General features: G+C 38.3%; 1 protein-coding gene across 3 annotated transcripts; it reads left to right on the top strand.

Moving 5' to 3' along the window:
* Positions 1-315: 315 nt before the first annotated feature.
* On the top strand, positions 316-11,579 carry LOC141637735 (DNA polymerase alpha catalytic subunit-like). Of its 3 annotated transcripts, XM_074447178.1 has the most exons (32): positions 316-321; positions 877-2,020; positions 2,123-2,293; positions 2,378-2,461; positions 2,557-2,631; positions 2,720-2,784; positions 3,378-3,465; positions 3,544-3,732; positions 4,461-4,618; positions 4,759-4,873; positions 5,138-5,317; positions 5,396-5,509; positions 5,689-5,808; positions 5,899-6,213; positions 6,293-6,385; positions 6,866-6,984; positions 7,089-7,161; positions 7,249-7,305; positions 7,394-7,486; positions 7,795-7,920; positions 7,993-8,090; positions 8,208-8,253; positions 8,401-8,514; positions 8,651-8,734; positions 8,810-8,923; positions 9,553-9,642; positions 9,725-9,801; positions 9,934-10,141; positions 10,675-10,728; positions 10,808-10,927; positions 11,010-11,084; positions 11,179-11,579. In XM_074447178.1, the coding sequence occupies exons 2-32, from the start codon at positions 902-904 to the stop codon at positions 11,323-11,325; spliced, it is 4,581 nt and encodes a 1,526-aa protein (XP_074303279.1). In that variant the 5' UTR covers positions 316-321; positions 877-901; the 3' UTR covers positions 11,326-11,579. The 3 variants fall into 3 exon arrangements, with proteins under 3 accessions (XP_074303279.1, XP_074303280.1, XP_074303278.1); XM_074447179.1 differs by lacking the exon at positions 316-321 and having other exon boundaries at positions 850-2,020; positions 2,560-2,631; XM_074447177.1 differs by lacking the exon at positions 316-321 and having other exon boundaries at positions 850-2,020.
* Positions 11,580-12,289: the final 710 nt, after the last annotated feature.

Genomic DNA, 12,289 nt, shown 5'->3' with positions numbered 1-12,289 from the left:
AAACTAAACTTACATGAGTTGAACAAAACTTACATAAGCTGAATTTTGTAAAACTAAATTTATATGTAGTGATTTTAAATCCAAAAGAACTGGATTACTACTCCTAAAAGAGAGAGATATATTCTGGATGGAGGCTCCGAGATTAAACCGGTCACATGCCTTATTCGACATTCTTTGAATCATCATCACAAACGGCCCAAGCCCAAATCATGAATCACCATGACAATATAGCATTGATTTTCCCGCCAAAACCCTCCACTTCCCGCCACTACTTTCACATAAATCTCAAACCCCCATTTCCCCCAAATCACACCACACACAGTGACTAGGGCAGAGTACGGATCGGGTATTTGATCCAAAGTGTTAGTTCGGATCGGATATCCATATTAAAAATCCTGAAATTAGATAACCAATATTCAAACCAAATGTTTCGGATATCCAATGTTCGGGTATCCAAAACAATCGGATCGGATGCGGATATCCATACTTTAGAATTTACTTTAAAATTAAGTTTGAAACACGATTATATTCATAGTCCTACATGATGATTTTCTTTAGTATTCTTATTCCAATATTCTCGACATAAAATTTAAGTACCACCTAGATATTTCTCTAATATTTTAAACATTAATTAAGTTGTTGTATCAAATAAAATTTTATTTTCTCGAAATTATACTAGAAAACTATAGTTTCGGATCGGATCGGATATCCAAATGTTTTAATTCTAATATCCATATCCAAACCAAAACCAAAAATTTCGGATCAGATATCCAAACCAAACTTAACTTTCGGATCAGATATTCAAACATTCGGATCAGATTCGGATCGGATATCGGATCAGTTTGGATAATCGGATTTTTTGCTCTGCCCTAACAGTGACACAATAACCCTAATCACAAAAATGGACGGCGAACACTCCGGCAGACGTCGCAACGGCACCACCACTGCTTCCGCCACGGCCCGATCCCAAGCCTTAGAGCGTCTCAAGGCAATCCGCAAGGGCGAATCCCGTCCAGCCTGCCAAATCCGATTAGAAAACCCGATTTACGACACCGTCGAAGAAGACGAGTACAAAGACCTCGTTTCCAAGCGCCGCAAGGAGTTCGGTAACTTCATCGTCGGCGACGGCTACTTCGATGATGGCGAGGAGGAGGATTGGACAAAGTCCACTGCCCCGTTGTCATCCGATGATGACGATGAGGGCGGCGAAGAGTCGGAGTTCGGGAAGTTGAAGAAGAAGAGGACGAAGGAGAATGAGAATGAGAAGAAGAAGAAGGTTTCGGCTAATTCCGCTGCGCTTTCAGCTGCTGCTGCTTCGTTAATGGGGAAACAGAAGATTTCGGCGATGTTTACTAGTAATGTGCTTAAGAAGAGGTGTGAGGATAAGTCCAATCGCGGTAATTTGGCGAGTGATAGTGTTGTTGAAGATGTTCTTGCTGAGTTTGCTGCTGATGATACTGATAGGGAGAGAAGAAGGCGGCCGCAGTCGAGGAATTTAGGGTTAGGGTTAGGATTCGGTGGAGTTGTGTCTGAGAAGCAATCCGTTGTGAGTAATGTTTGCAGAAAGACCGAAGATGATAATCGTAATTTTAGGAATGATGATTTGGATTTGGTGCAAAATGTGGAGATAGTTAATGATGAGGAGCGAAAGGAGGTTGAAATTAAAGATGATTTGAATGTCGAAAATAAGGTTGAGGATGTTTATGTGAATGGCGATGGTAAAGTGGCTGAATTGGAGGGTGTGATTGAGACGAAGGTCAAGGTGGAGCAAAAGAAGGAAATTGGGAAGGTTTTTAAATTCAATGCTAAGATTAAGGAGGAAAAGGGTCAGACTTTCAGTGCGTCGTCTGAATGGCAGGCGATGAATGGCGGTGTAGGGGACAGTAATGTTGTTGGATTAGAACACGAGGAGAACCCTGAGTTTGTGGTGGAGGCTGATGGATCATTGCCTTTTTATATACTTGATGCATATGAGGAGATTTATGGTGCTGATGCTGGTAACATTTATCTGTTTGGCAAAGTATGTCTATTCAAGTTATCAAATTTTTGTTTTGAAATTTCGAAAGTATGAGTTTCTTGTTTTATGATTGATTGCTGATTTATTGATTATATGATGTTAAAGGTGAAAGCAGGGAATGTATATCAAAGTTGCTGTGTAGTCGTTAAGAATATTCAGAGATGTGTGTATGCGATACCAAATGAATCTGTTTTTCATAATGAGGTGGTCTTGAAGTTGGAGAAAGATTTGGCAGATTCTAAAATTTCTATAGGAGAATTTCGTTCTAAACTTCATGTAAGTTGATTATCCATGTAGATGATAGTGTAGTAGTGCCTTCATGTCGATTTTTTGATTGTTTTCGTTTGAATGTTTTATTAGGAAGTGGCTTCAGGATTGAAAAGTGAAATTGCCAAAAGTTTGATAGACCTCAATGTCTCTACATTCAGTATGACGCCGGTTAAGGTTTGAAATTTCTGTCTGAATTTTGTTCAATTAGCAAATGTGCTGTTTCGTGAGCATCAAAGGTGGTCAGTTGAAATTGTGTTAATTTGCTATAGAAGAGCTATGCGTTTGAGCGCTCTGACATTCCTGCTGGGGAAAATTATATGCTTAAGATCAACTATCCGTTCAAGGTATGGTTTTTCTGAATTAGCAAGTTTAGAGTATTATTAACTTTACACAAATGTAGCAAGGGTAACGTATTTTTGTCTGCACCTGCAGGACCCTCCTCTCCCACCAGATCTTAAAGGAGACAGTTTTGGTGCAGTTCTAGGTACTCACACACGGTAAGTAAATGACCTCAGAAGACAGCTTTTAACATCTATGGGTGATATTTAGTGCCATGTTGCAATTTAGCATTTGATACGAAATAGCCAAGAATACTGTTACTTGATCTCTTGATTGTCAGTAAGGCTGAAGTTGAAATTTCCAATTCAGTTTAGTTCTGCATGATTCTTGTCCCTTTTCTCCGAGACTTTCGCTTGTAATGATTTCTTTAGTCAGTTTTCTGAATATTGGTACTATCATCATTTGAATTTGCCTTTTATAAGCACTTCAATTTTCATCCTGATAATGGTTTATAGCATTGCTTACTTAAGATGAAGAGCCCAAAATAAATGTTTAATGCTTTACTTCACTGTAGAAAGATGTATTGTTCTCAACTCTTCTCACACACAATTCTCTTGAAGCTGGTACTCACAATAATAATTAAATTTGTCTGTCTTGCTGTTGGCGGCTTACACCAGAATCATAGTATAAATCATGTTGAATATTAACTCCTTAAATCTCTGTGACATTGTACGTCACATTTCTTTTGTCGTTTGATAATTATCTTTTGGACTATTTATGACACGAAATAATTGGGGCGTATCTGCTACAGTGCTCTGGAACTCTTTCTGGTCAAAAGGAAGGTCAAGGGGCCATCTTGGCTGTCAATCTCTAAGTTTTCCAGCTCTTCCAATCAAAGGGTAAGTTACGAAGTTGTGACATAATGGAGTTTACCACTTACGTTTTAGAATTGGATATTTAAAGTTGCTTTTGGACAGGTGAGTTGGTGCAAATTTGAGGTAACTGTTGAATGTCCCAAGGAAATCAAGGTGTCAACTTCCACAAAGAACACAGCCGAAATACCTCCAGTTATTGTGACTGCAATCAACCTGAAAACCATTGTCAACGAGAAAAATAATGCTAATGAAGTCATTTCAGCTTCCATTATCTCATGTAGTGGAGCCAAGGTATGGCTCAGGTTTTAGTCGATTTAATGTGCGGTATACTGCTTTATGGTAGTGTCTAGGTCTTGTTTCTCATTTGTTCTCAATCTCGTATATTCATTTGGTCATTGGTCATTTGGAAACATCTCTTTATTTTTAACATGCGGGTAAAGCTACATACATATAACATATCAACATAAGGCCTTACCTCGCCATAAGCAGAATCTTTTGAAGCATCCATGCTAACCACAATTTTACAAATCAACATATTAACTTTGTTAGCTACGTATATATATGAATTTACTATGTTCTGGTGCTTAGAACACGTATGCTTAACCACAATTTACTCATTACCGTACTAAATTATAGACAAAAATCTGGAGTGTACCATATCCAGTTGGCTCGTTTGTGAACTACATTCACTGTGACTTTGGCATGAGATATATTAATCTTTTCAATGTTCCAGTTTGGTAGATTGTTACTATGTTCCAAGTTCTGGGATTATGGAAACATTGAGCTGAATAGCTGATTTACTTGTGCATACTGTTAGCTAATTGAGAACTAGATAGCAGAATAAAATTTTGTCAAGAGTTGCCAGCTATACTTGCAACTTGCAGTACTTATGTAGTTATGTTGCATTTAAAACTTTTAGTTGTTTGTAGATTAGACTAGTCCTTTTGATACATAGATATAACCAAGCCAAGCAAGTTAGTTGAATTGCATCATTGGCTCATTGCTCATTCTGTCTCCAGATTGACATTCCAATGTGTAATTCGGAGTGGAAGACACGTGGTTTGCTTAGCCATTTTACAGTTGTGAGGAGGCTTGAAGGTGGTATTTGGCCTGTGGGATTCACTACAGAAGTTAAAGAGAAAAATTCAAAAGCTACGGTTCTGCATTATGAACGCGGGTGTGTTTTTAGGGTATATTTCTAATTAAAGTGACAGTTTGTCTATGACTTTGATTTGTAAGCTTTAAACCTTCAATATGCATGCTTTGAAGTTTGAAAATTAGCGTTTTGTTACACTAATTCATTGAGCATTTTTGCAGCGAAAGTGAATTGTTGCAGCGTCTGATGTTGGAGATGTCTAAGCTGGACAGTGATATTCTTGTTGGTCATAACATTTCGGGATTTGATCTAGATGTCCTTCTTCATAGAGCACAGGTTGGTAATCACCTAATTGCACTTATACCTACTATTATTGAATAAGGAGCATGTGAAGGATAAAACTAGATGTATGTAGTACTCCGTATTCAATAAGGTTTGGAGTATGTTGCATTTTCTGCTAAATTATCTTTGTTCTTCAAGTAGCTGTTTATTATAACCCTTCCTAGTCGTGTCTTCGAAGTCCTTTATCTTGGTTGGTACTTGGTATACATCATACACTGTTGCAGCTAGGATGACAAGCTGCTATGTCCAAATCTGCAGGCCTGCAGAGTACCAAGCGGTATGTGGTCTAAAATAGGTCGTCTCAAAAGATCAGTAATGCCTAAGCTGACTAAGGGAAGTGTTGCTTTCGGTTCTGGAGCAAGCCCGGGAATAATGTCTTGTATTGCTGGTCGGCTCTTATGTGATACGTTTTTGTGTTCCCGTGACCTATTAAAAGAGGTAAACTATTTTTGTTCTATCTACAAGAGCTTTTTAACTTTTATTATGCCTGGCTTCTTAGCTGCGTTTCTCTTGTAGGTGAGCTTTTCTCTGACGCATCTAGCAAAAACTCAGCTGAACAAAGAAAGAAAGGAGATTGCACCGCATGATATTCCTGGAATGTATCAAACAGCCAGCTCTCTTTTCAACCTAGTATGCTATGCTTTTATTTGTTTTTTAATCTCCTTCATCATTAAAGTGCATTTGTGAATTCTCTTACATGCTTTTTATATAACAGTAGGCATAAGAGAGCAACATAAGTGTGATTGTAAGGATGATTATGATGATTGTGAATCTTACCTATTTATACTGATTTGTTTCCTTGGTTACAGGTTGAATGCAATGAGACAGATGCATGGTTGTCCATGGAAATCATGTTTCACTTGAACATTCTCCCACTTACTCGCCAGCTTACCAATATCAGTGGCAATCTGTGGGGAAAGACCCTTCAAGTTAGTTTTGAATTGTTCTGCTGCCTGTACATACCTTAGCTACTGCCAGGGCTAGTCCTCATTATTGTCCACTATTTTTCCTGCTTTTAGGGTGCTAGAGCACAAAGGGTGGAATATCTTCTGTTACATGCTTTTCATGCTAAGAAATTTATAGTTCCGGACAAGTATTCTTCTCGTGGAAAGGACTCAAAGGAGAGCAAATTAACAAAACGAAAACTAGGTAATGGTGACGATACAGATATTAATGACTCAGTTGTTGAGAATGAGGGCCCAAATGAAGATCAGGGCAAAGGCAGGAAAGGTCCAGCATATGCCGGTGGATTGGTTTTGGAACCCAAAAAAGGTTTATACGACAAATATGTGTTGCTTTTGGACTTTAACAGTCTCTATCCTTCAATCATTCAGGTTTGTCAAATTTCTCCTTCCACATTGTTTCACACATTCTTATGAGATAAAGTGTTTGACACGTATCATGTTCCCTTAGGAATACAATATCTGTTTTACGACTGTTGAAAGATATTCTGATGGATCAGCACCACGTCTGCCATCGTTTGAGAAGGCAGGAGTTCTCCCCGAGGTATAGCTGGTTTCTGTATTCATAGCTGTTAAAATAGCTTCTACTATGTGGTGTGTCTACAATGAATATCTCACATTGAAAGATGTGGGGGAGTTGATCATATCATCAAACTAAAGACTCAATGAGTTACTCCAGCCCCTGTAATTGGTTTAGGTGTGAAACTTTCTTCTGACTTATGAATTGGATTTGTCTCCTTCTTGTGGGCGTGTCCCTGGTTGTAAGTTTATATATGTGTTTTGCTTGTATAAGTGTAGAGCCTATTCCCTCTTTTCTTTTGATGTAATTGAAGTCCTTTAATTTTTGCATTTGAAATGCCAGGCTGATCAGATGGCTTTGATGAAGAGGTTTTGATAATTATCAGCTTTTATTGTTTTGCCAGATATTCCTTATTATTGTTCTTCATCAGATGATATATGGCCTTGTCTTCCATAATTTTCAGCTTATTTTCTCACAGATATTGTCACTTTTATGTTTCAACAGTTGCTTAAGAATTTGGTTGAGAGAAGGAAAATGGTGAAGTCCTGGCTTAGTCGAGCATCTGGTGTTAAGCGTGATCAATTTGACTTACAACAGCAAGCACTAAAGCTAACTGCAAACAGGTTACTCTTTATCATTCTCTTTCTATGATGGGAGCTTTTCATTTTGGTTTGTGTTATTCAGGTTTATAAACCATTTCTTTTTTCTACTTGTTTATTTTTCACAGTATGTATGGATGCCTTGGTTTTGCAAACTCAAGATTTTATGCCAAACCTCTCGCAGAGCTTATAACACTACAGGTAAAATCTCTTGTAAACTATGTCATACAAGAAGTTTATATGCAGTTTAATCTCCAACTCTACGAAAATGACGTGATTTTTTTGCAGGGGAGAGAAATTCTTCAAAGTACTGTTGACCTCGTGCAGAATGTTTTGAACTTAGAGGTTAAATCTTATGATGTTTGCCCATTCCTTATTGTTAAACTCCGTCACTTTGCTCCGCTTCATTGATATTGATTTTCCATCTGTCCAGGTTATTTATGGCGATACAGATTCAATCATGATCTACAGTGGACTTGATGATTATGAAAAAGCAAAAGTCATTTCTAAGAAAGTCATCGTAGAGGTGATCTTTCTTGTCCTATAGCAAAGTTTCTTATGTCATGTAAACAGGGCTTGTTTTATCGCATAAAATGCAACGAACATCTATATGCTTTGGATTCAATGGGCAAAAGGTGTGGGTGGTTTTTTTAATGGCTTGGTTGTGTGCATACAACCGTCACACCAGACACTGCTTATCAAGGGGTAATGGCTTGGTTGTGTGCAGTCCACTGTGCATACAACCATCTCACACCAGACACTGCTTATCAAGCAATCACTCACTTGCCTTGTCCTTGTTCTGTGTGAGCCTGAAAATCCTGACATTGACTTCAGGTTAATAAGAAGTATAAATGCTTGGAAATTGATCTCGATGGGCTGTACAAGAGGATTTTGCTTCTCAAGAAGAAAAAATATGCAGCTGTCAAGGTGGAAAAGCGCAGGGATGGAACTACATATGAGGTTGCTTTAGAATCTTCCTTGGTTAATCGGAAAAAAAATGTGTCCTAATGTAAAATTTATTGGTCAATACAGGTAAAAGAACGGAAAGGTCTAGATATTGTACGTCGAGATTGGAGCTTGGTATCTAAGGAAGTCGGGGACTACTGCCTAAGTCAGATACTTTCAGGAGGGTATGGTTTATCTCTTCTCAAGTTTCAAGATGCCTTTCCTTGCTCCATATAAAGCATGTACACTAGTCAACAATTCCAATAAAGATAACTCAATTTTGGGTTTTTTATACATTGTAGGTCTTGTGACGATGTGCTGGAATCAATTCATACACATCTATTGAAGGTGAAGTGATTATTGGAATGCTCTTTTTTTGTTAGACTTGCGCAGTTATATTAATCCATGTAAATGCAGCATTGAAACTTAGGGTCATGTCGATCTAGCTGGAAGTTTTCTGGATGTGAAACTAAGCACTCAAGGTGATATATGCAGGTACAAGAGGAGATGAGGAATGGACAAATGGGTCTTGAGAAGTTTATTATCACAAAATCATTGACAAAACCACCTGAAGCTTACCCTGATGCCAAAAATCAACCACATGTCCAGGTGATTGTACCGAACGTCTCTTTGTTGCATTATCTCATCTGTTGGAGCCATCAAAATGTCCCGTCTACAATTCACAATCATAGCTCAAACCTCACTGGACGGTTTTTCCATAATGCTTCATTAAAATCATTTGTAGGTGGCATTGAGGCTAAAACAGAATGGTTACACTTCTGGTTGTTCTGCTGGAGATACAGTCCCGTATATTATTTGTTGCGAGCAGGTTAGTTGAATCTGAATCTCTGATGCTCTTCTAATGATGGAAAAACAGCAAGTTTCTTGACTCTTTGTTGGACAGGAGATTAGTGCAGGTGCCTCCACAAGTATTGCTCAACGAGCTAGGCATCCTGATGAACTGAAAAGAGACAACTCTTCATGGATGATCGACATAGAGTATTATTTATCACAACAGGTTTTACTCTTGATCTGATACTTCAGTTACCATCTTGATGTCAACACAAATTGTTCTAAAACCAGCCCTTTAACGAGTAGCACAAACTAAAAAATGCATCCAGTTTATACCATGCAAATTTTTATTTTGATAACTTTTTTTTTCAATCATTATAACACATATATAAGTCATTATCATAAAATATTGTGCTGTCAATATAAAAATTCATGATACAATAATACAAATATTTTCCTTGTATACATTTTGGGCTGGTATCATTTGAGGATTTTACTATACTACTCCCTCCATTCAACTCCACACTACCACTTTGCTTTTTCACGTTTGTCAACGCGTGTTTTACGTGCTAAATATCGTTTAGCTACGTATTTGCAAAAAATATAAAAATTAGATACTTATAATGTACTCCTAAAGACGAATCAAACGTGATCCCACATGAATATATTTTCACTTATGTATTGAGAGGAAATTGCAATTTAATGCTTAATTATAAATAGTGTACAAAATGAAAAGTGGTAGTGTGGAGTTGAATGGAGAGAGTACTAAACAATATTTTATAGGGGAGTTGATGTGATGCTATACACTTCCATTTCAATTTCTAGATGTTCCTAAAGCTGAGTGTCACTGTGCAGATTCATCCAGTGGTTTCCCGTTTATGTGCATCCATCCAGGGTACCGACCCTGCACGTCTAGCTGACTGTCTGGGCCTCGATTCATCTAAGGTAAGGTTACCTTTTTTTTTTTGCCCCCCCCCCAGTTTTAGGCTGTATATTGCTGTAAGCTACTGACTTGATAAATACTCAGTTTCACAGTAAATCACACCAAGACACTAGCAATGATCATACGAGCTTGCTAATGAGTGCTCTTGGTGACGAGGAGAGGTATGCATCTCTGTGTTTTTATTCATGGCTTATTGTCCCGTTTCTAACTTTATTGGGGCCATTAGTTTACCTCAAGAATGTACAAGATTTAGACCTTGTAAACAGCCATTGAGTATATAGTGGGTGCTGCAGATATCATGGTTGTCAGCCCCTAACATTGTCTTGCCCTAGCTGCTCCAGCACTTTTGATTGCCCAAGCATCTTTAGTTCCTTGCGTAAATTAACCATAGAGAAACCTAATGAGGAATCGGATTCCAATATCTGGCAAAGATTGCGGTGCCCCAAGTGTCCAGAAGAAGGGGATGTTGGTAGAATTTCTCCTATGATGATTGCCAATCAGGTATCTAGTTCTCATCTATCTTCCTAGATATTCTTTCTAAACTGGTTCTAGACTTCTAGTCCTTGAAATGTTCATGTGGTGAATTATGTGACTTCGGCTCTCTACTTGAGAGTGTACCCATACTGACATATATGTTCAAGGATATCGGTATGAAAGTCATACCTGTCCCTTACCACGCTAACCCTTCTCCTAAAAGTAGCCAAAAGAAGAGTACCGCGTGACAACAGTAGATACAGATGTCTTGTTAAAAAAATAGTAGAGAAACCGAGTCTGAAATATTTAGTATGATTTCACTTTTCATAAGCCTTACTCAATGTATCTCCTTATTTACCCCCAAAAACTCCAAACATTTTGCCTCGCACCCGGCACCCATATTATCATTTGTTATCATCTTAGGACAGAGCCCCATGTCTACATAATCGCGTTATTTTGAGCCCGGCACTTTTATATGTATCCATGTCCGATGAACATACGGAGTCCGAGTCATAGGTGTTTTTTGTGTCTGGTAACTAATTAATTAGTTATGATGTCAGATTAAGAGGCAAGCAGATGGGTTCATTTCACTCTACTACAGAGGCTTGATGACGGTAAAACTACGCCTGTAATCTTTTAGTTTTTGGTTTAAACTGTTTAGGAATTCAGCTAAAATTCCCATGTGGTGTGCAGTGTGATGATGAAACTTGCAAGTATACGACTCGTAGCCTGAACATGCGGGTGATTGGAGATGCTGAAAGAGGAACAATTTGTCCAAATTACCCTCACTGCAATGGTCGTCTTGTCAGAAAGGTAACTTCAAAATTATAATGTTGTGTGAACAGCGAACATAAAAAGCCAGAGTACCACCTGCTAATGATGTGTTGTTCAACAGTATTCGGAGGTGGATCTTTATAAGCAGCTAACATACTTTTGCCATATATTGGATACTGTTCGGTGCATTGAGAAGGTATGTCGTGTGTTTGTTTATGTTTTCTCCAAATACCTGAAAAATTAAGTAGCTCCTCTGGTTTCCTAATTGTTGCCAAACTGGGAATGCGTAGGTTGACATTAAAGCAAGGGTAATACCCGAAAAGGAGCTTGATCGAGTCCATCCCATAGTTAGTCCCGCAGCTGTAGTAGTACAGAAGCTGAGGGACCGATGTGCTTATGGTTGGGTACAACTGAACGACCTTTTTGTCACTCTCTGAAGCTGCTTCCGCCTCTGATTAGAATGTGGAAAATACTGTATGATATGCTTAGATTAAAGGTCTACAAAATATGAGAAACTGTGCAACTAGAAACTTTTTTGTGTTTTAATTTAATAGAAGATAGAAGCAGCATGGTGACTGGTGTATTAAGGGTAATTTGAACACATCCTACTGTACAAATGATCTCAGTCCTTTCCAGTGGTGTAAGAATTCTTTGATCTTTGTTTGAGAGTATGATGATCTAGTTTACCATACTCCCGGTAAGATGGTTTTGACTTGCAAGCCATGTAGAATGAGCTGCGGCCAAGTTTCACCATGTAGTGAGTAACCTATAGAATTGAAGAAAATGAATAAAATTGTGCTTGAAGTCAAATAAATGCACCGACTGAAATGCTACCATAAGTTTTTGCTGCTTATTAGATTCGTCTTATACAAATTATTACAATGCTCATGGTTCGGTTAAAACTAGAAAATGTTTAAAACCAGTTTGATAAATCTTTAGGCATTTTTTTCTCTCTCTTAATAACCCAAGGGATTTAAATGCAACAACCACCACTCTATTAACTACTCCTATAAGGCTAATTACCAAAACAAATGTACATTATTCATCATGTAAACTGGTAGAAAATTTGTAGAAATTTTTGTACAAAGTTGAAATGAATAAGAAATAGATGTATGAAAACGCTTTGCCTTTGTCAGTGTTGTATTCTGTCCTAATGTGGACATGGGCTACCGCCGGTCCGTGGACATAAGCCACCTGCACGCCAAGCCAATCTGTGGACGTCCAACGGTCGGAAAGCCATGTTTGGAGGCGTAGAAATGCTTTCGACCGGATCGCTTTAAACCGGTCGGTTTCGTCTCGGTGAAGGTCTCGAAACGATGCAGAGATGTTCGGAGTCGCCACCAAGCAATTATGGGATGCTTGGAAATCGTTCGAATCCACTTTATACCTTGGTTAATCAAG

Source organism: Silene latifolia, unplaced genomic scaffold, assembly GCF_048544455.1.
Source record: "Silene latifolia isolate original U9 population unplaced genomic scaffold, ASM4854445v1 scaffold_141, whole genome shotgun sequence".
NCBI classification, from domain to species: domain Eukaryota; kingdom Viridiplantae; phylum Streptophyta; class Magnoliopsida; order Caryophyllales; family Caryophyllaceae; genus Silene; species Silene latifolia.
This window is presented reverse-complemented; position numbering and strand designations above follow the sequence as displayed.